Consider the following 20,738-nt stretch of genomic DNA (forward strand, 5'->3'; position numbering starts at 1 on the left):
TGTGACAGTAGTTTTAGGGCTACAACTAGTGACTTGACAATTCTGTGCCTTAGCTCCCCCCACGAGAAGTGGCGTCACCGTCTGTCCCCGTACAAAGTTGTCACAACAGTACTGACTCTATTCCCTAGGCTGTACTTTCTAAATTTCTGTGACTTGTTTATTTGAGAACCAGACGCTTATAGCTGTTACTATTGTTCATCTATGTTGCCCATGTCCTACCCACGGCCCCTCTGTCCATCAGTCAGCAGGATCCATCACATTAACCAGAGAAAGGACATGGGGCAGCCCAGGTGGTTCAGCAGTTTAGCGCCTGCCTTCGGCCCTGGGCGTGATCCTGGAGTCCTGGGATCGAGTCCCACGTCGGGTTCCCTACATGGAGCCGCCTTCTCCCTCTGCCTGTGTCTCTGCCTCTCTCTCTCTCTCTGCCTCTCAAGGATATGTAAATAAAATCTTTTTTTAAAAGAAACACAAGAGAAAGGACAAAAAGCATACGATCCTCTCAAGAGTTGCAGAAAAAGCATTTGACAAAATACAACATCAAAAGCATAGTGGGTTTTGAGGAAATGTCTATCAACAGAATAAAGGCCGCTAGGAAGGCCCGCAGCTGACGTCATCCTCAAGGGTGAAAACCTGAAATCGTCTCCCCTGAGCAGGAACAAGCCAAGGAGGTCCCCTCTCAGCGCTGGAAGTCCTAATGTAGTCAACAGACAGGAAACAGCAAAGGTTCCACACCTGGAAGGGGGACGTCACACTGTCCCTATTTGCTGAAGAAGCGGTACTAGAAACAGGAAACCCGAGAGCCTCCACCAAAACCTGTTAGAACTAAGGAGTGAGTTCAGTAAAGTCACGGAACACAAACTGACCCTACAGAGCTCAGTAGCCTTGCTGTGTCCCGACAATGAGCACTCAGGAAGGAAATGAAGGACGTGACTCCCTTCTCAGGAGCATCACAGAGAATAAATAATGAGATGGAACCAAAGGAGCACAAGACTTGTGCACTGAGCCATACCAGGCTCTGAGAGGCCGTCCTGGGCTCGTGGGGTGGGAGCCTCATCTTGTGAAAATGTCCGCAGTTCCTGAAGCCACCCTCAGTTTCAATGTCATTCCTATCAAAATCATGGTGGCAGATCTTAGAAATAGGGAAAAAAACTCATAACATCCATCCGCCCCCACAAATGACCCCGGACAGCAAATCAGTATTGGAGAAGCAAGACAGAGCGGGACGTAGCACTTTCCTATTTCAAACGATGTCACAGAGACACAGAATAAAGCAGCGTGGTTCTCAGGCCCACGGCTGGCTCTGTCGGTTAAGCATCCGACTCCTGACCTCACCTCCAGTCCTGATCTCGGGGTCGTGAGTTCTAGCCTTGGGCTGGGCCATGGACGAGACGTGGCGCCTAGTTAAACAAACCAGACCCACGGGGGGTGGTCCTGGCATAAGCTGAAGGAGCAGAACAGAGAGTCCAGAAGGAAATATGCTCTGATACAACTGATTTTTTTTAACTTAATTTAATTTAAACCCAATTAATTAACATATAGTGTATTATAGTTTCAGAGGAAGAATTCAGGGATTCACCAGTTGGAGATAACAGCAGTGCTCGTGACATCACGTGCCCTCCTTCATGCCAGTCCCCTGTTATCCCCTCTCCCACCCCTCCCCTCCAGCGACCCTCAGTTTGTTTCCTATGATTAAGAGTCTGTATTTCCTGCATCTGTTTTCATCTTATTTGTTTTTCCTTCCCTTCACAGATGTTCATCTGCTTTGCTTCTTTAATTCCACCTATGAATGACACCACACGGTCATTCTCTTTCCCGACTGACTTATTACACTTAACATGATCCCTCTGGTTCTATCCACGTCACTGCAAATGGCAAGATTTCCTTCTCTTTGAGAGCTGAGTAACATTCCTCTCTCGATGACCATCATCTATCTCCCATCCTCTTTATCCATCATCTGCCCGAGGGCACCGAGGATCCTCCCACAGTGTGGCTACCGTGGACCCGGCTGCTGTGGACATTGGGTTGCATGTGTCCCGAGTCTCACTGCATCTGTATCTTCGGAGTGAGCTCCAGGCCGTGCACCTGCCGGTCGCAGGGCGGCTCTATTTGTAACTTCCTGAGGAGCCTCCACACTATTTCCAGGGCGGCTGCACCAGCCCGCGGTCCCGCCCACAGTGGAAGAGGGTTGAGTGAGTTTTGCAGGACGTGGTAAAAGTCTGGTCCACATTTCATTTCGCGTCCTGTGGGCTCCAATTCCTTGTCTTTAAGAATTTCTGGGGAAGCCAGGTGTTGGGCTCCGTTTCAGTGAGACGTTTCTGAAGCTCACAGGCCTCAGCTGGAGCCTGGAAGGAGGCAGGTGCGGCCCAGGGCTCGGGGACTCTGCCTCCTGCAAGGCCTCCTGCAGCGTCTGAGCAACCCGCAGGGGGCGCCCGAGCCCAGGCCCCGCCCAGGGGGCGCGCATGCGCAGTAGGCCACGTCCGCCTGCACTAACAGGAGCCCGTCTGTGCTGGGGAGGCCTGAGGAGGACGTGGGGCCGTGTCCACGCTGACAGGAGCCCCGGTCTCCTCAGGACCCGCAGTGAGGCTTCAGGAAGATGTGGGCCCTCATCCACACTGACAGGAGCCCCTGGGCCGCCTCAGGACCCGCGGGGAGGCTTCAGGAAGATGTGGCGCCGCGTCCACTCTGGCAGGAGCTCCCGGGCCCCTCAGGACATAAGTTGAGGCTTCTGGAAGCTGGAGGCCACATCCACGGTGACAGGAGCCCCGGCCTCCTCAGAACCCGTGGTGACGCTTCGGGAGGATGTGGGACCATGTCCACACAACAGGACGCTGACCTCCTCAGGAACCCCGGTGTAGACTTCAGGAAATATGTGGATGCATCCATGCGGACAGAAGACCCCAGCCTTGTCAGAGCCTGTGGTGAGCCTAAGAAAGATGTGGGAACCGCATCCACACTGACAGGAGTCTCCGGCCTCCTCAGGACCCACTGTGAAGGTTTGGGAATATTTGGGGCCACGTCCATGCTGACAGGAGCCCCCAGCTTCCTCAGGTCTTATGGTGAGGCTTGAGGAAAATGTGGGGCCATGTCAACACTGACAGGACCCCCGTCCTCCTCAGGATCTGCACTTTGGCTTCAGGACATATGGGGCTGCGTCTATGCTGACAGGAGCCCACAGCTTCCTCAGGACCCGCGGTGAGTTTTTGGGGGGACGTGGGGCCATGTCCAGGCTGACAGGAGCCCCCGGCCTCCTGAGGACCTGCTAGAGGCTTCCAGAGGATGTGAGGCATAGTCCACAGTGACAGGAGCCCCCGTCGTACTCAGGACCTGCTGACTATGACTCAGGAACGCATGGGGCCACGTCCGCACTCACAGGAGCCCGGCTTCCTCAGGACCCCCTGGAGGACTCTGGAGGCGCCGTTGGGGGCCACATCCACATCAGAAGGGACTACTCAGAACCAAAGGGTAAGTGAATGGGTAGAATGAATGGTAGGGTCAGGGGAAGGGAGGCAGTTGGTGGTTAGGGTTAGGTTAGATGTTAGGGGTTTGTGATGATGCTTATGGTTACAGATTAGAGGTTAGGGTGAAGGATAAGGGTAAGGGTCAGTGGTTAGGAGTTAGTATGGGGGTTAGGGATTAGGGTTAAGGACAGGATATAGAGTTAGGGTTAGGATTTAGGCTTTAGGGATTAGGGCTGGAGGTTAGGAGTTGGGGTTAGGGTTATGGTTAGAGTAAGGTTTGGGCTTAGGTTTGCAGTTAGGGTTAGGGGTTAGGGTATGAATTAGGGTTAGGGGTTAGGGTTAGGGTTAAAGTTAGGGCTAGGTTTAGGGTTAGGGCGAGGGTTAGGGTTAGGATTGGGGTTAGGGCTAGGGTTATGGTTAGTGTTTGGTTAGGGGTTAGGGTTAGGGTCAGGTCAGGGTCAGGATATGGTTTTGGAAAAGGGTAAGAGATAGGGTTAGGGAGTGGGTTAGGGGTTAGTTTTAGGGTACGGGTTAGGGTACACTTTGGGGTATGAGATAGGGTTAGTATTAGAGGGTTAGGGTTAGGGTACAGGTTAAGGTTAGGAATAGGATTTGAGTACATTTAGTTAAGGTTAGGGTTAGGGTTAGGATTAGATTTAAGGTAGTGGTCAGGGTTAAGGGTTTAGGTTTAGGAGTTAGGGTGAGGGTTGGCAGGAAGGTTCAGTGAATGTGTTTCGGTCTTGGGGTTTGTGTTTGGTTTTCGATTAGTGATAGGTCTTGTTTAAGGGTTAGGTTAACATTAAGCTTAAGTGTAGGGTTAGGGTTATGTCTGTGTATGGTTAGAGTTTGGGTCTTGGCATGTGCCTGCACTGGGACTCCTAGCATCTTGGGCCGTTTAGTTTTATGCACTCTATTAAGGTTTTGGGTTGAAAGATAGCCTGACTCCACCAAGTCAGTGGCCTCCCCAGATAATCAAAATCCAGGTTTCTGCTGGGGTGAGAATAGACATGGCAGCCTTCTCCTGAGCCGAGCTAAGGAGGGGATTTGTGGCTCTAAATACTCTTTATTTGGATTTTCAGTTGCCTTTCTGATTTTATCTCTTGTGCACACGTTTCATCAATACTACCAATTATTATTTTAAAGTTTCACTTGAATTCCTGTTTGTAAACAGAGTATGATATAGTTTCAGGTTTACCACATAGTGATTCTACCCTTGGATACAACGCCTGGTACTGGTCACAGGTGCCCTCCACTATCCCCATCCCCTGATTCCCCGTCCTCCCCACCTTCCTCTGGTATTTATTAGTTTATTCTCTGTGGTTAAGAGTGTGTTTCTTGGTTTGCTTCTCTCATCCCCCCCCCTCCGCCCCTTTGCCAGTTTGTTTGGTTTCTTAAAATTCACATGTGAATGCAATTGTATGGTATTTGGTATCTGTCTTTCTCTGACTGACTGAGTTCATTGAGCATAAGTCCTTTCCACTTCTCCCACGTCATTGTAAATTGCTTCATTTCATCCCCTCTGATGACCAAGGATGTCGCAGTGTGTATATTTACCACATCGTCTCTGCCCATTCATCTGTCGATGGACATCTGGGCTGTATCCACAGTTTGGCTGTTGTTGATAACGCCGCTACAAACACTGGGCTGCGTGTCCCTCTTTGAATCTACTAAATGACTTTTGTATCCTTGGGGTAAATACCTAGCTGTGAAATTTTGGAATCGTAGTGTAGCTCTATTTTTAACTTCTTTTTAAAAAAAAAATTTATGATAGAGAGAGAGAGAGGCAGAGAGAGAAGCAGGTTCCACGCACCAGGAGCCCAACGTGGGATTCGATCCTGGGTCTCCAGGATCGCGCCCTGGGCCAAAGGCAGGCGCCAAACCGCTGTGCCACCCAGGGGTCCCCTATTTTTAACTTCTCGAGTACCCTCTACACTGTTTTACACAGTGGCTGCACCTGTTTGCATGCGCACCAGGAGTGTAAGGGGGCTCCCCCTTCTCCATAGCATCACCAACACCTGTTGTTTCTTGTGTTGTTAATTTTAGCCATTCTGACGACTGTCAGGTGACATCTCATTGTGGTTTTGGTTTGCATTGCCCTTATGATGGGTGACGCTGAGTGTCTTTCCGTGTGTCTGGTGGCCATCTGAATGTCTTGTAAGAGACAAAGTCCATTCATGTCTTCTGCCCATCTGCAGTTGGATAATTTGTGTTTAGGATGCTGAGATTTATATTTGCTTTATGTATTTTGGATACTACCTCTTTATTGGTTGTGTTGCTTACAAATATCTCCTCTCATTTTGTATGTTGCCTTTGAGCTTTGGTTGTTTCCTTCACTTTGCGGAAGCTTTTTAATTTGATGAAGTCCCAAGAGTATTTTTGCTTTTGTTTCCCTCACCTCAGAGGCATATCTAGAAAGAAGACCCAATGGCCAATGTCAAAGACGTTGCTGCCTATCTTTTCTTCTTTTTATGGTTTCAGGTCTCACATTTAGGTCTTTCATCCATTTTGAATTTATTTTTTATATATATGGTGTAAGAAAGTGGTCCAGTTTCATTCTGCTGCATGTGGCTGCCTGGTTTTCCCAACACCATTTGTTCTTATCCTGGGGTCAGCGTGAGGGTTTGTTGAAGAGACTGTCTTTGTGCCATTGGATATTCCTTCCTGCCTTGTTGTCGATTAATGGATCATAGAGTTACAGGTTTGTATCTTGTTTCGGCTTTCCATTCTGTTCTATTGATCTAAGTGTCTCCTGTTGGGAGATTTTTGATTGCTGATTCAATTTCTTTGCTAGTTATCTGTCTATTCAAGTTTATTATTTCTTCCTTTTTCATTTTTGCTATGTTATATATTTCTAGGAATTGATCTATTTCTACCAGGTTCTAGGTTGCTGGCATATAATTTTTCATAATGTTCTCTTATAAATGTTTGTATTTCTCTACTGTTGGTTGTTATTTCTCTTTTCTCATTTGTGATTTTATTTGGGTCCTTTCTCATCTTTTCATCTTTTCTGTTTTTTAAAGATTTTATTTAAGTATTCATGAAAGATACAGAGAGGCAGAGGTATCGGCAGAGGGAGAAAGAGGCTCCATGCGGGGAGCCTGAGTGGGACTTGATCCCCCAGGACCCTGGGATCATAACCTGAGCCAAAGCAGATGCTCAACCACTGAGGCACACAGGTGCCTTGCTGATACAATTCCTTTGCTAGTTATGGGTCTGCACACATTTTCTATTTCTTCCTATTTCAGTTTTGCTCGTTTGCACATTTCTAGGGATTTGTCCATTTCTTCGAGGTGTCCCAGCTTGTTAGTGTATAATCTTTCATAGTATTCCCTTATAACTCAATAAGAATAGAAAAGAATAAAATAGAAGAGAAAAGAATAGAATAGAAGAGAAGAGAAAAGAATAGAATAGAAGAGAAAAGAATAGAAGAGAATATAAAAATAGAATAGAATAGAAAAGAGAAGAATAGAACAGAATAGAAAAGAATAGATTAGAGGGATCCCTGGGAGGCACAGCGGTTTAGCCCCTGCCTTTGGCCCGGGGCCCAATCCTGGAGACCTGGGATCGAATCCCACATTGGGCTCCCGGAGCGTGGAGCCTGCTTCTCCCTCTGCCTGTGTCTCTGCCTTTCTCTCTCTCTCTCTCTCTATGTGACTATCATAAATAAATAAAAAAATTAAAAAAAAGAAAAGATGAGATTAGAAGAATAGAATAGAAAAGCATAGAATATAATAGAATAGAATACAATAGAATAGAAAAGAATAGAACAGAAGAGAAAAGAATAGAATAGAAAAGAATAGAATAGAATATAAAAGAATAGAATAGAATAGAGAAGAATAGAACAGAATATAAAAGAATAGAATAGAGAAGAATAGAATAGAATAGAATAGAACAGAATAGAAGAATAGAACAGAAAAGCATAGAATACAATAGAATAGAACAGAAAAGAATACAATAGAATAGAATAGAACAGAATAGAAAAGAATAGATTAGAATGAAAAGAAAAGAATAGAATAGAAAAGCATAGAATAGAATAGAATAGAATAGAATAGAATAGAATAGAATAGAAATAGTTAGAACAAATTATTTTAAGATTTGTGTGGAATCAGAAAAGACCCCGAATAGCCAGGGGAATTTTAAAAAAGAAAACCATAGCTGGGGGCATCACAATGCCAGATTTCAGGTAGTACTACAAAGCTGTTGGCAACAAGACAGTGTGGTACTGGCACAAAAACAGACACATAGATCAATGGAACAGAATAGAGAACCCAGAAGTGGACCCTGAACTTTATGGTCAACTAATATTCGATAAAGGAGGAAAGACTATCCATTGGTAGAAAGACAGTCCCTTCAATAAATGGTGCTGGGAAAATAGGACATCCACATGCAGAAGAATGAAACTAGACCACTCTGTTTCACCATACACAAAGATAAATTCAAAATGGATGAAAGATCTAAATGTGAGACAAGATTCCATCAAAATCCTAGAGGAGAACACAGGCAACACCCTTTTTGAACTTGGGCACAGTAACTTCTTGCAAGATACATCCACGAAGGCAAAAGAAAAAAAAAAGCCAAAATGAACTATTGGGACTTCATCAAGATAAGAAGCTTTTCCACAGCAAAGGATACAGTCAACAAAACTAAAAGACAACCTACAGAGTGGGAGAATATATTTGCAAATGACGTTATCAGATAAAGGGCTAGTTTCCACGATCTATAAAGAACTTCTTAAAGTCAACACCAAAGAAACAAACAATCCAATCATGAAATGGGCAAAACACATGAAGAGCAATCTCACAGAGGAAGACATAGACATGGCCAACACACACATGAGAAAATGCTCTGCATCACTTGCCATCAGGGAAATACAAATCAAAACCACGATGAGATATCACCTCACACCAGTGAGAATGGGGAAAATTAACAAGGCAGGAAACCACTAATGTTGGAGAGGATGCGGAGAAAAAGGAACCCTCTTACACTGTTGGTGGGAATGTGAACTGGTGCAGCCACTCTGGAAAACTGTGTGGAGGTTCCTCAAAGAGTTAAAAATAGACCTGCCCTACGACCCAGCAAGTGCACTGTTGGGGATTTACCCGAAAGATTCAGATGCAATGAAAAATTGTTATTGATATGGAGGGAAGTCCTGCTGCCCAAAATAAAATATTGGCATAAAAGGTACACAGACTACAGGTGATGTTGAGAAGAAGGCCTAGGAGTGGGATATAAGTGGGGTAGATAACAATGAAACCAAAGGGCTAACAGGAGTGACTGTTTTAACAGAAACATCTTGCATGGGGAAGTTTCTGTTTATAAGATGCCAGGAAGTCCAATGATCAAGACAAAGCAAGGGGTCTTAAGTGTGAGAAGCTGAGTATAACTAAGGCTGCTGGTGGCAGTGTCAGTGAGCAGACCATGTACTGTTCTGTATTTTAGCAAGGTTTCTTTAAGGAAGCCTCCACTGTTTCTCTCTAGGGCCTGCAGCCTGAGGCTGCTAGAAGGGGTGGGGAGGAGGTGGTGGGGAGTTTTCAAGAGCCCAGCATTCTGTACTTTGAGAAGTGAAGTAAGTGCCTTGGCTGCTATCAGTAATGTCTAGAACTCTGAAGGGGGTAAGTGTCTTGTTGCTGCCTGGTGTTATGTCTACAATGCTAACGTGCCTAGAAGGATAGATAAGTAATATTCCCTTCTAAGTGTCCCAGCTACTGGCTGCCCGAAACTCATTGAAGTGGCTGATGGGCGCAACCTGCTTGTATGAGAAGCCTGCGGCCACAGAAGTTGCTGCCAGTGCTCGTGCTCGGGGCGAGGAATGCAAGGGTGCCGGGGGCCAAATCAGTGGGGGGTCAGGGGCTTCCTTGCTCCCGACCAAGGCGGCCTGGAGAGAGGAAGCGCGAATCTGCTCGGGGTTGCATTGTGGATGCCAATCTCAGTGTTCTCAATTTGGTTATTGTGAAAAAATGGGAGAAGGATACTCCTGGACTCACTGATACTACTGTGCCTCGTCGCCTGGGGCCCAAAAGAGCCAGCAGAATCCCAAAGCTTTCTAATCTGTCAAAAGAAGACGATGCCCACCAGTATGCTGCTGGAAAGCCCCTAAACAAAGAAGGTAAGAAACCTAGAACCAAAGCACCCAAGATTCAGCGTCTTGTTACTCCACGTGTCCTCCAACACAAACGTCGGCGTATTGCTTTGAAGAAACAGCGTACTAAGAAAAATAAGGAAGAGGCTGCAGAATATGCTAAACTTTTGGCCAAGAGAATGAAGGAGGCCAAAGAAAAACGCCAGGAACAGATTGCCAAGAGACAGAGGCTGTCCTCCCTGAGAGCTTCTACCTCTAAGTCTGAGTCCAGTCAAAAATGAGATTTTCTAAGAGTGACAAAATAAATAAGATCAGACACCCCTCCCAAAAAAAAAAAAAAAAGAAAATGAGAGACTCCTAACTCTGGGAAACGAACTAGGCAGGGTGGAAGGGGAAGTGGGCGGGGGGGGGGGGAGTGACTGGGTGACGGACACTGAGGTGGGCACTTGATGGGATGAGCACTGGGTGTTATTCTACATGTTGGCAAATTGAACACCAATAAAAACTAAATTTATAAAAAAATCCAGATTTTAATCATGTGCCTCAGATGTATATATTTTTGTCATGTCCTACTATTGATTTTATAGCTAAAAAATTCCACCATGATTTTGTTTTATTTTTACAGAGTTTATTTATTTATTTATTTATTTATTTATTTATTTATTTGAGAGAGACACAGAGAGAGCATGAGCAAGGGGAAGAGCAGAGTGAGAGAAGCAAGCAGATTCCCTGCTTATCAGGGAGCCAGATGCAGGACTTGATCATGACTTAACCAACTGAGCTACCATGATTTTAGTTTTAACTTTTTCTTTCTTTCTCTTTCTTTCTTTCTTTCTTTCTTTCTTTCTTTCTTTCTTTCTTTCTTTCTTTCTTTCTTTCTTTCTATATAGAGTGCACAAGCCAGCACGAGTGGGAGGAGGGCTGAAGAAGAGAGAAACTGACTCCTCACAGCAGGGAGCCCTACGTGGGGCTTGATCCCAGGACCCCAGGATCAAGACCTGAGTCAAAGGCATGCACTTAACTGACTGAGTCACCCAGGCACCCTTTAACTCTTTCTTAATAGGTCTACCAATTTTTATTTTGTTAATTTTTGAGGCCCACTTAGTTGTTAGGTGCACAAAAATTATTAAAGTCTATAGTTACTTATTATATTTACCCTCCTCTCAGTCGAGAGAGGACTCGACTTACCCTTTACCTCCCAGTAAAGGGAATGTAGAGTTTCATATTTCTTGATTAGTAGAACATTTTTGTTTTATATTTTCATGCTCTATGTTCTGTTAAAACCCCATAGTATATGACTATTACTGATTTTGCAGATGTTCCATTAAATATGTAAATAATTTTAAAATTAATTAACACACACATACATTGGTAATACTCCCTCAACTTTATTTAAAAATTTTCACTGAAAAAAAATAAAATAAAAATTTTCACTGATGAGATATATAATAAAGTTTGGAAAATTCTTTCCTAGGGACCTACTGCATATCTCCCCTCCCATAGCAAGCCAGTGTTTGCAAAGAGGCCTATTTTCTTCTCGGGGAGGAGTATCCTTTAGCTTCATTTTTAAAATGTGTTTCTGAGCCTGTTTTCTCAGAATAAGTGCAAGGAAGGTCCTAAGAGCAATAATTTGGCTACTGATTCAGAAACATTGGTCTTGGGTCATTTCTGAGCCCTGGCAAAGGAAGGTATCATCTGCAGCTCCCTCATTTCTTTCTTTTTTTTTTTTTTTAGCTCCCTCATTTCTATACACTGACTGGTTATCTGAGAAGCGGCCTCAGGAACCCACCAGCCCAAGGAAAATACAAGCTTATCAGGTCTCTTAGAATCCCCTAAAAAGAGAGAGCAGGGAGTGTATGGTCTGGAAAGTCCTATGTGGTTACATGAAAAGAGCTCAGACTTGCAGCAAAATATGGTGGCAGCTCTGTAGAAATAGTCACAGGATTACATTTCCAGAGAAAACTATTCTTGACTCATTCTTTTCTCTCTGTCCTCCAACAATCCTAAAACATAGCTATCCAAGGACAAAATTCTGTTGCATAGTCAACATGTAAATCACGTAGCAGAAGGCTTAGGGAGAGTTGAGGCTGGAAGCTTCCCTCTTGTGCTATGGTTCATGTTTCCCCTCTGGGATCTAAGGTTCTGAAGCTTTAGGTCATGTAAGAGGCTTCTGAGCTCTCTATTCAATGAAAAGGGATATTTTCTTTAAAGACCCTTCTATGACAGACTCAGGGGATCAATTCTGGGAAAAAAACAAGTAACCCTCAGGGAAATTTGTAATCAGAATTCACTAATTTGATCAGGATATAGTTGTCTTGGCCACAAATTGTAGGCAGGAAAATTTGTCAAAAATCTCCAGAGAAAATGACAGAACACTTACCCAAGACCTTGCTCCTTTTTTTAAAATAATACATTTATTTTTTATTGGTGTTCAATTTGCCAACATACAAAATAACACCCAGTGCTCATCCCGTCAAGTGCCCCCCTCAGTGCCCGTCACCCATTCACACCCACCCACCGCCCTCCTCCCCTTCCACCACCCCTACCTAGTTCGTTTCCCAGAGTTAGGAGTCTTTATGTTCTGTCTCCCTTTCTGATATTTCCCACACATTTCTTCTCCCTTCCCTTATATTCCCTTTCACTATTATTTATATTCCCCAAATGAATGAGAACATATACTGTTTGTCCTTCTCCGATTGACTTACTTCACTCAGCATAATACCCTCCAGTTCCAACCACATTGAAGCAAATGGTGGGTATTTGTCGTTTCTAATGGCTGAGTAATATTCCATTGTATACATAAACCACATCTTCTTTATCTATTCATCTTTCGATGGACACCGGGGCTCCTTCCACAGTTTGGCTATTGTGGACATTGCTGCTAGAAACATCAGGGTGCAGGTGTCCCGGCGTTTCACTGCATCTGTATCTTTGGGGTAAATCCCCAACAGTGCAATTGCTGGGTCGTAGGTCAGCTCTATTTTTAACTCTTTGAGGAACCTCCACACGGTTTTCCAGAGTGGCTGTTCACATTCCCACCAACAGTGTAAGAGGGTTCCCTTTTCTCCGCATCCTCTCCAACATTTGTGGTTTCCTGCCTTGTTAATTTTCCCCATTTTCACTGGTGTGAGGTGGTATCTCATTGTGGTTTTGATTTGTATTTCCCTGTTGGCAAGTGATGCAGAGCATTGTCCCTTGAGAGACTCCTAATTCTGGTAAACAAACAAGGGGTAGTGGAAGGGAAGTGGGCATGGGGGATGGGGTGACTGGGTGATGGGCACTGAGGGGGGCACTTGATGGGATGAGTACTGGGTGTTATATTATATGTTAGCAAATTGAACTTCAATTAAAAATAGTTTTTAAATAATAAAAATAAAATAAAATAGTGCTTATGTCAGTGAAGAGTTGGTTACTTACTGATCAGATACGGGTCATCCCTGGGCTGACAAGTAAATTCACTGAAGTAGCAGCGCCAGAAATTTCCAGAAGTTTCACTGAGGTAGCAGTGCCTTGAATTTTGCAGGATGCAATGGCCTACACCTGGTTGGACAGTTTGGATTTCCTTGCAGGAAGATGTTATCAATATGATGTCAATATGGTTTGGAATAAGTGGGACATGGTTAAGATCTATAAAGGTATGGGCATTGTCAACGCTCCCCAAATACCCCATGGAAAGGTGAGTGACTATGTATCATCATTCCCTCAAAGGTGAAGAACTATTCACAGAGTAGAATATATGAGCCACATCTATAACAGTAAAGTATTTTCAGTTGCTGACTCCTATTAATTTCAGTAAAATTAGGTATACAGATCTTAATGGAGGCTATTAACATTATGGTAATTCACTGTGAAGTGAGCACCAGCCAAACTAGATTATTAAAGGGAGAGATAATAGGAGCAATCAGTAGGCCAGGCATACCAATCCTCAGGGATCTTGCGCCATTGCTTTCAGCTTCATAAACCTCATGTCTGTGACAGGTTCTCTCATGGAACCTGTTATTATGGTCTCTCTGGACCTTCTCTCCTCAGCCATATGTTTACAACTTGTTCTCAAAGTTGTCAACAACTTCGTGTGAAGGTTTTAAACTGAAGTCCACAGGGCATGTTTAGCTTCTTCAGGAAATTGATCCCCATGTGTCTGTTCTCAAAAGAGCAGATAAAACCCGTGTCACTCTGCCTAACACAGAAGCTACAGAGAAGCCCAAACCCTACCTCCTAAGAACTTCAAAATTATCTCCCCCAGAACAAAAAGATCAAGGAATTTTCCATCTATCAAAGTCTACTTTTCTAGTTCTATCATTGCTGGGGTGAGGGTTAGTAGTTCCTTTGTTTCTTTTTTATTATATATGTAAAGGATGGGCCTCTCAGGAACTATGATTTATTTGTTTATTTGTTTTTTTTTAAATTATATATGGGAAGGATGGGCCTCTCTGAAACTATGATTTGATTCTGATTTGGATTCATAGAATGGAAGGTAACATGCTTCCTAGGTAAGACCCACTGACTTGGGTACTTTCATCAAGAGTACAATGTTTATATGTGGAATCTAAGAAACACACAAAACAAAAGAGAAACAGACTCAATGATACAAGAATGAGCTGATGGCTACCAGTGAGGGGAGACATTCGGAGGAATGAAGCAAAATAGGTGAAGGGGATTAATAGGTACAAATTTCAGTTGCAAAATAAGTCACAGAGATATAGTTAATGTACAGCACAGGTGACAATCAATAACGCTGATTTACTTTTATGGTGGCAGATAGTAACTAGACCTAGTGTGGTGAACATTTCATAATGCATAAAAATATAAAACCATTAAGTTGCACACCTGAAACTAATGTAATACTGTATGTCAATTATAATTCAATTGCTTAAAGTAAATAAATAAATAGCCGCTATGGCTAGTGACTCCAGGAACATAAAAGAAGAGAGAAGGTTAGAATGTGGATGGGAAGCCAATAACACGTTAAATTTTAAATAAATAAATAGCCGCTATGGCTAGTGACTCCAGGAACATAAAAGAAGAGAGAAGGTTAGAATGTGGATGGGAAGCCAATAACACATTAAATTTTATACTACTTAGGGACTATCATGTCACACCTCACCTTTGATTTACCTCTTAGGAACAACAAGGGAAATATCCCACTGCAGTCATTCAGATTGTTGAGGGTGCAAGCATAGCATGTTTCTAAAGTCACTGATGTTATTATTCTATAAATGTGGATCATGAAGTCAATCAATCATGAAAATCGGGATGAAAATGCAGTACTTGCCAAAGACCTCAGGTTAGTACAAACAAGAAGGGGAGGGCTATCGGCAAATCCAAGTCAAAGCTTAATATCACCTAGTGCCTCCAACAGCTGTATGGAATAATGGGGAGATTGACAAGAACAAATCTGAAAACATTATTTTTTCTAACCTATATGCATGCGATTTAGAAGGGCTTTTTATATTGTCTTTGCCTCTGAATCAGAAAAATAAAAATGCATGTAGGATACCACCAGCAAATTTTTCGTCCTTGGGGATTACCAATTTATCTTCAAAGGATTCTTCTTGTCAGAAACATGAATGTTCCTCTTCCTGGTTTCTATACATGACGAATAGAAAACAGGAAAGTTTGAGGCATGATAAACTGTCATCCTTAGTTTGCCATCGAGAACTATTTAAGACTTTGAGCAAAATCCACTCCAAGGTGCTGCCTGTGGATAGCTCAGGATCTCTATTCTCAGAGATATATCCCAAATCTACCCACAGGAATTCGAACATGGCAGAGAAACATATAAGAAAATGCCAATTAATACAATTTATTGACACCAGAGCTTTGTGGGTGTAGTCAAAAATTCTCACAATATAATACGAGGTAGTACTGACCCAAAGATCTTAAAGGCTTATTACAAATTTATGCTTCTAAAGAAATAGAGGCTGCGGGAAAAAAATCACTTATACATCAAAACCTTCAACCATATCCTTGTTAGGAATATCTTATCGGTTGTTGAAACAAGGAAGTCAGAGACTTGGGCAATAACGGAGATGAGGATCTCTGTCAGACAGCCAGAGAAACGTCAAATAGTACAGGGAAGGGGGAAGGGCATAGGGAGAGGAGAGGAAAGTATGGAAAACCCAATCTGATATAAATAGTTCTACCAAGAGCACAAGTATGATATATTAATAGAGTCAGAGCAAAGTGACTTAAATGTGGGGATTTAATAAACATTTTGGGAGTAAAGGATAGGTTCAAAATGTTATTCTTCTGGAAAAAAATTGAGTAATTATTCTGTAATAGTCTGTTAGGTGTCTAGGAATATATCAACTTGAGGATTAAAAAGACTTTAGAAATTAGGTCATTCACATAGAAGATATTGGGCTTCCATGGAGCCAAGTCCAATGCAATGTGATGCTGGTTTGGGTCAACTGAAGAGAGAGTAAGATATGATGTGACTCATTAGAATCAGCTTTGTCTCTCCTACCCTGAGAAACTTGAGTTTTCATCACTCACCTCTTTCCTTTAGATCTCCTACACATCAACAATGAAAAACAGGACGTTTACTGAGTTTATTCTGTTGGGCTTCACAAATCAACCTGAGGTCCAAGTCGTGATATGCATCTTTTTGTTCCTCATCTATGTGATAAGTGTCCTGGGAAATTTGACGATTATCATTCTCACTCTAGTAGATCCTCACCTCCAGACCCCCATGTATTTCTTCCTCCGGAATTTCTCCTTCTTAGAAGTTTCCTTCACATCCATTTTTATTCCCAGATTTCTGACCAGTGTGACAACAGGAAATAAAGTCATCAGTTTTGCTGGATGCTTTATTCAATATTTTTTTGCTATATTTCTTGGGGCAACAGAATTTTACCTCTTGGCTTCTATGTCCTATGACCGCTATGTTGCCATATGCAAACCCTTGCATTACCTGACCATTATGAGCAATAGGGTCTGCATACAACTCGTGTTCTGCTCGTGGCTGGGAGGATTCCTAGCTATCTTACCCCCAATCATCCTGATGAGCCAGGTGGATTTCTGTGCCTCCAATATTCTGAATCACTATTTCTGTGACTATGGGCCTCTATTGGAGATTGCCTGCTCAGACACAAGCCTCCTAGAAATGATTATCCTTTTTGTGGCATCTGTGACTCTAGTGGTTACACTGCTGCTGGTGACATTTTCTTATACATACATTATCAGGACCATTTTGAGGATCCCTTCTGCCCAGCAAAGGAAAAAGGCTTTTTCCACTTGTTCCTCCCACATGATTGTTGTCTCCCTCTCTTATTGCAGCTGCATGTTTATGTACATTAATCCCTCTGCAAAAGAAGAAGGTACTTTCAACAAAGGAATGGCTGTACTCATTACCTCAATTACTCCCTTGTTAAACCCCTTCATTTATACTCTAAGAAATCAGCAAGTGAAGCAAGCATTCAAGGACACCATCAAAAAGATTGTGAAGCTTTAAAAGACAGAATACATTTCCATGAAAAATATATTTCACTTACTAAATGTGTATTGAGTGCCTACTATGTTTCAAATGGTGAACTGACCTTTGATGATAAATATAAGGATGACATATGTACTAATTTCAAGGAATCTGCATGATAGAAGAGTGCATAAACTGTAAATTTATGTAATAAGTTTACAAAAAATAAAATGACATGGTAAGTGCTATTAGAGTGGAAAATGAGAATTCATAAAAAAGAACAGTTGGAGAGAATTAACTATTTTCCAGAAATTACTTGAAATTCAGAAAGCAAGACATATTGCTTATTTAGAAGAGTGGAATGATAAGAATTTAGAGTGAGAAAGAGAGGCCATCATGAAGGTATTATTTAATTACAAACTACAGAGTTAGTTGATACTGGTGAGTCAAGAGAAGTTTTTAAGAAAGAAAGTTATATTATCAGCATTATTTTGAAGGAAATCGAGCAATGACATAGTTCTTCCTCATAGAGTCCTGAAGACTATGACTCCATCAAAGTGTCACTAATTTTGATCTCATCCCCTTTGTCATTCTTCATCTTTCAACTGTAGCCATTAAAACTTCCAACCTTCCCTAAAGGGAAAAAAAGGATATATATTTGTTCCACTTTTCTCTGAATGAGGTGAAAACCCCCAAGATTTTGTCAACTTACACGTCCATTTTCCAGAAGTTTTGGTTGGAAAAGACTTCAAGAGTCAAGGTTAAAAGCCTCTCACTTCTAGACAGGATCTATTGTTTCTTTTCCTGGCTGATATGTTTTTAAGTTAATGGCTGAGATCTCCCACTCTCTCTTCTCTAGTAGTTTCTAGCGTTTTTTTCCCTATTGTAATTTTATTTTCACCTGCTTCCTTACTTTTGTTAGATATTAGAAAGGAAAAATTCTGTGATATGATTCCATTCTCTTAACTCTTCCCCCAATTTTTGGTTTCAGTTATGACATAAGCCATGGATGTCTATTTCATAAATGATAATGAACATAAAGTAGTAATATGGTTTATATTTAGAATGTATGACTCTTAGCAATCAAAGAAGAATAGACTACCCTAACCAAGAACTCTACACATGGATTTGAGGTAACAACTACTTGAATATAACTGATGGTGATAGGACCTCAACTTCAAAGGAGCTAAGAATATATTTGGAAATCTGAGGACTTCCACATAGTTTAGTAATATCTTAATGCATTGTAGAATTCTGGTTACTGTTTGAAGTACAAGTGGAACATCACCTAGTGTGTACACATGCTTTCTATGTGGTAATATTGTTGAGTGTAATGATGCTTCTTGGGCGTTAAAAAACAAGCTGTAATGGATTGGTTATAAGAGAAAACTTCCAGAAGCATGGAAAATATTGAAGGGTACCTGGTATCTTGAATAAAAGCTGAGTCTTTGGAATATTGAATTTCTAGGGATCCCTGGGTGGTGCAGCGGTTTGGCGCCTGCCTTTGGCCCAGGGCGCGATCCTGGAGACCCGGGATCGAATCCCACGTCAGGCTCCCTTTGCATGGAGCCTGCTTCTCCCTCTGCCTGTGTCTCTACCTCTCTCTCTCTCTGTGTGACTATCATAAATAAATAAATAAATAAATAAATAAATAAATAAATAAATAAATAGAAAATAAGGTGGAATATTGAATTTCTAAATGTATAAATTGGTAGGCTTTATTCCTCCTGTCACCAGTAGACAAGCTTTCATGTAAAGCTGTTGCTATTTTGAATAACTGGTTTCCTTGGTGTCTAGAGATTAGTGACAACTATTAATTTATTACAAATTGTTGGGGAGCATCATCAAAAGACATAATCCCACTGATTGACCTGTGAGCTGGACCCAATGATCACAGGCTCCTCATTCCTTTCCCTATCCTAGTAATGTAGGTTCCACTTGTCTTTCCCAGTCCCAGCGGTACTCCAAGGACATAGCCTCGAGATAAAGGTGTGTTGACAACACCTGCACAGTATATGTGACCAAACCCGGTTAGGGTCTCTATAAACTTTAAGATGCACCAGGTGTGTGCAGGGATCCACTTGTCTTGCTGCCACCCAAGACAAGCCTCACATGTAATTGCTTACTAAACCTGCTACCTCCCAACCTGGAGTGGCTTGCCTCTCTTTCTTCAGGTTCTCCCTACCCTCTGAGTGTGGGGTTCAGTTTCAGATTTCACCCGAGAAGCTCCCAAGAGGGTTATGAATGAACACACACTCACTGAGCTATCGCCTGATACAGAAATGTTTTAAAGAGCCACATTTCCATCATCAGGTTCACTCAAATCCACATTTCTACCAAAGTCTATGATGAAGTGGAACACAATGCCATATAGTAGTCAAAAATATAGGCTTTAGTTTCAATCCTAGATTCTCAATCTTCTTCATGAGTTGCCTTGGGATTGTTACTTGACCTCTCTAAGGCTTACTTTTCTGAAACTCTAACATGTGGATAATAATTTTGTCTATCACATATGATAGTTTTGAGCATTAGATGAGATCATAGTGTAAAGCATTTTTAAAAGCCAATACTTAAGTGCTTAATGAGTGATACACATTATAACAGTATTATATGGTGAACAATATCCTTCTCAAAAAACTGGGGCTTAGTACCACCCGGCAATTGCACTGCTGGGGATTGACCTCAAAGATACAGATGAAATGAAACACTGGGACACCTGAACCCCAATGTTTATAGCAGCAATGTTCACAATAGCCAAACTGTGGAAAGAGCCTCGGTGCCCATCGACAGACGAATGGATAAAGCAGCCGTGGTCTATGTATACAATGGAATATTCCTCAGCCATTAGAAACGACAATACCCACCATTTGCTTCGACATGGATGGAACTGGAGGGTATTATGCTGAGTGAAGTAAGTCAATCGGAGAAGGACAAACAGTGTATGTTCTCATTTATTTGGGGAATATAAATAATTGTGAAAGGGAATATAAGGGAAGGGAGAAGAAATGTGTGGGAAATATCAGAAAGGGAGACAGAACATAGAGACTCCTAACTCTGGGAAATGAACTAGGGGTGGTGGAAGGGGAGGAGGGTGGGGGGTGGGAGTGAATGGGTGATGGGCACTGAGGGGGGCACTTGAGGGGATGAGCACTGGGGGTTATTTTGTATGTTGGCAAATTGAACACCAATAAAAATAAACTTATTATATATAAAAAAAGAAACGACAAATACCCACCACTTGTTTCGACATGGATGGAACTGGAGGGTATTATGCTGAGTGAAGTAAGTCACTTGGAGAAGGACAAACATTATATGGTCTCATTCATTTGGGGAATATAAAAAATAGTAAAAGGGAATAAAGGGGAAAGGAGAGAAAAATGAGTGGGAAATATCAGTGAGGGAGACAGAATATGATAGAATCCTAACTCTGGGAAAAGAACAAGGGGTAGTGGAAGCGGAGGTGGGAGGGGGTTTGGGGTGACTGGGTGACGGGCACTGAGGGGGCACTTGGCGAGATGAGCACAGGGTATTATGCTATATGTTGGCAAATTGAAATCCAACAAAAAATATACAAAAAAGGAAAAAAGAAACTGGGGCTTAACTAGTAAGAATAGATATTAAAGTGGTTGGTTTAATATAATAGGAGTATAAACATATTGGCCATTCTACATGGAATCCCTCTGCAGCAAGGCCAGCTTATTTACATCTCTCTTCTGTCCAGTTGCCTCCATCAATAGCCACAAGGAAGAAGGTCTTATCCCCACTTCAGACAAAGCCAATCAGAACA

The 20,738-nt window shown here is 42.4% G+C and overlaps 1 protein-coding gene and 1 pseudogene across 1 annotated transcript; both read left to right on the plus strand.

The window, feature by feature from the left end:
- Window positions 1-3,082: 3,082 nt before the first annotated feature.
- On the plus strand, window positions 3,083-9,857 carry LOC119876711 (annotated as a pseudogene).
- A 6,206-nt stretch (window positions 9,858-16,063) lies between these two features.
- OR6C4B (olfactory receptor family 6 subfamily C member 4B) lies at window positions 16,064-16,990 on the plus strand. The gene has a single exon (NM_001388521.1). The coding sequence runs from the start codon at window positions 16,064-16,066 to the stop codon at window positions 16,988-16,990; it is 927 nt and encodes a 308-aa protein (NP_001375450.1).
- Window positions 16,991-20,738: the final 3,748 nt, after the last annotated feature.

Source organism: Canis lupus, chromosome 10 (genome assembly GCF_011100685.1).
Source record: "Canis lupus familiaris isolate Mischka breed German Shepherd chromosome 10, alternate assembly UU_Cfam_GSD_1.0, whole genome shotgun sequence".
Lineage (NCBI taxonomy): Eukaryota > Metazoa > Chordata > Mammalia > Carnivora > Canidae > Canis > Canis lupus.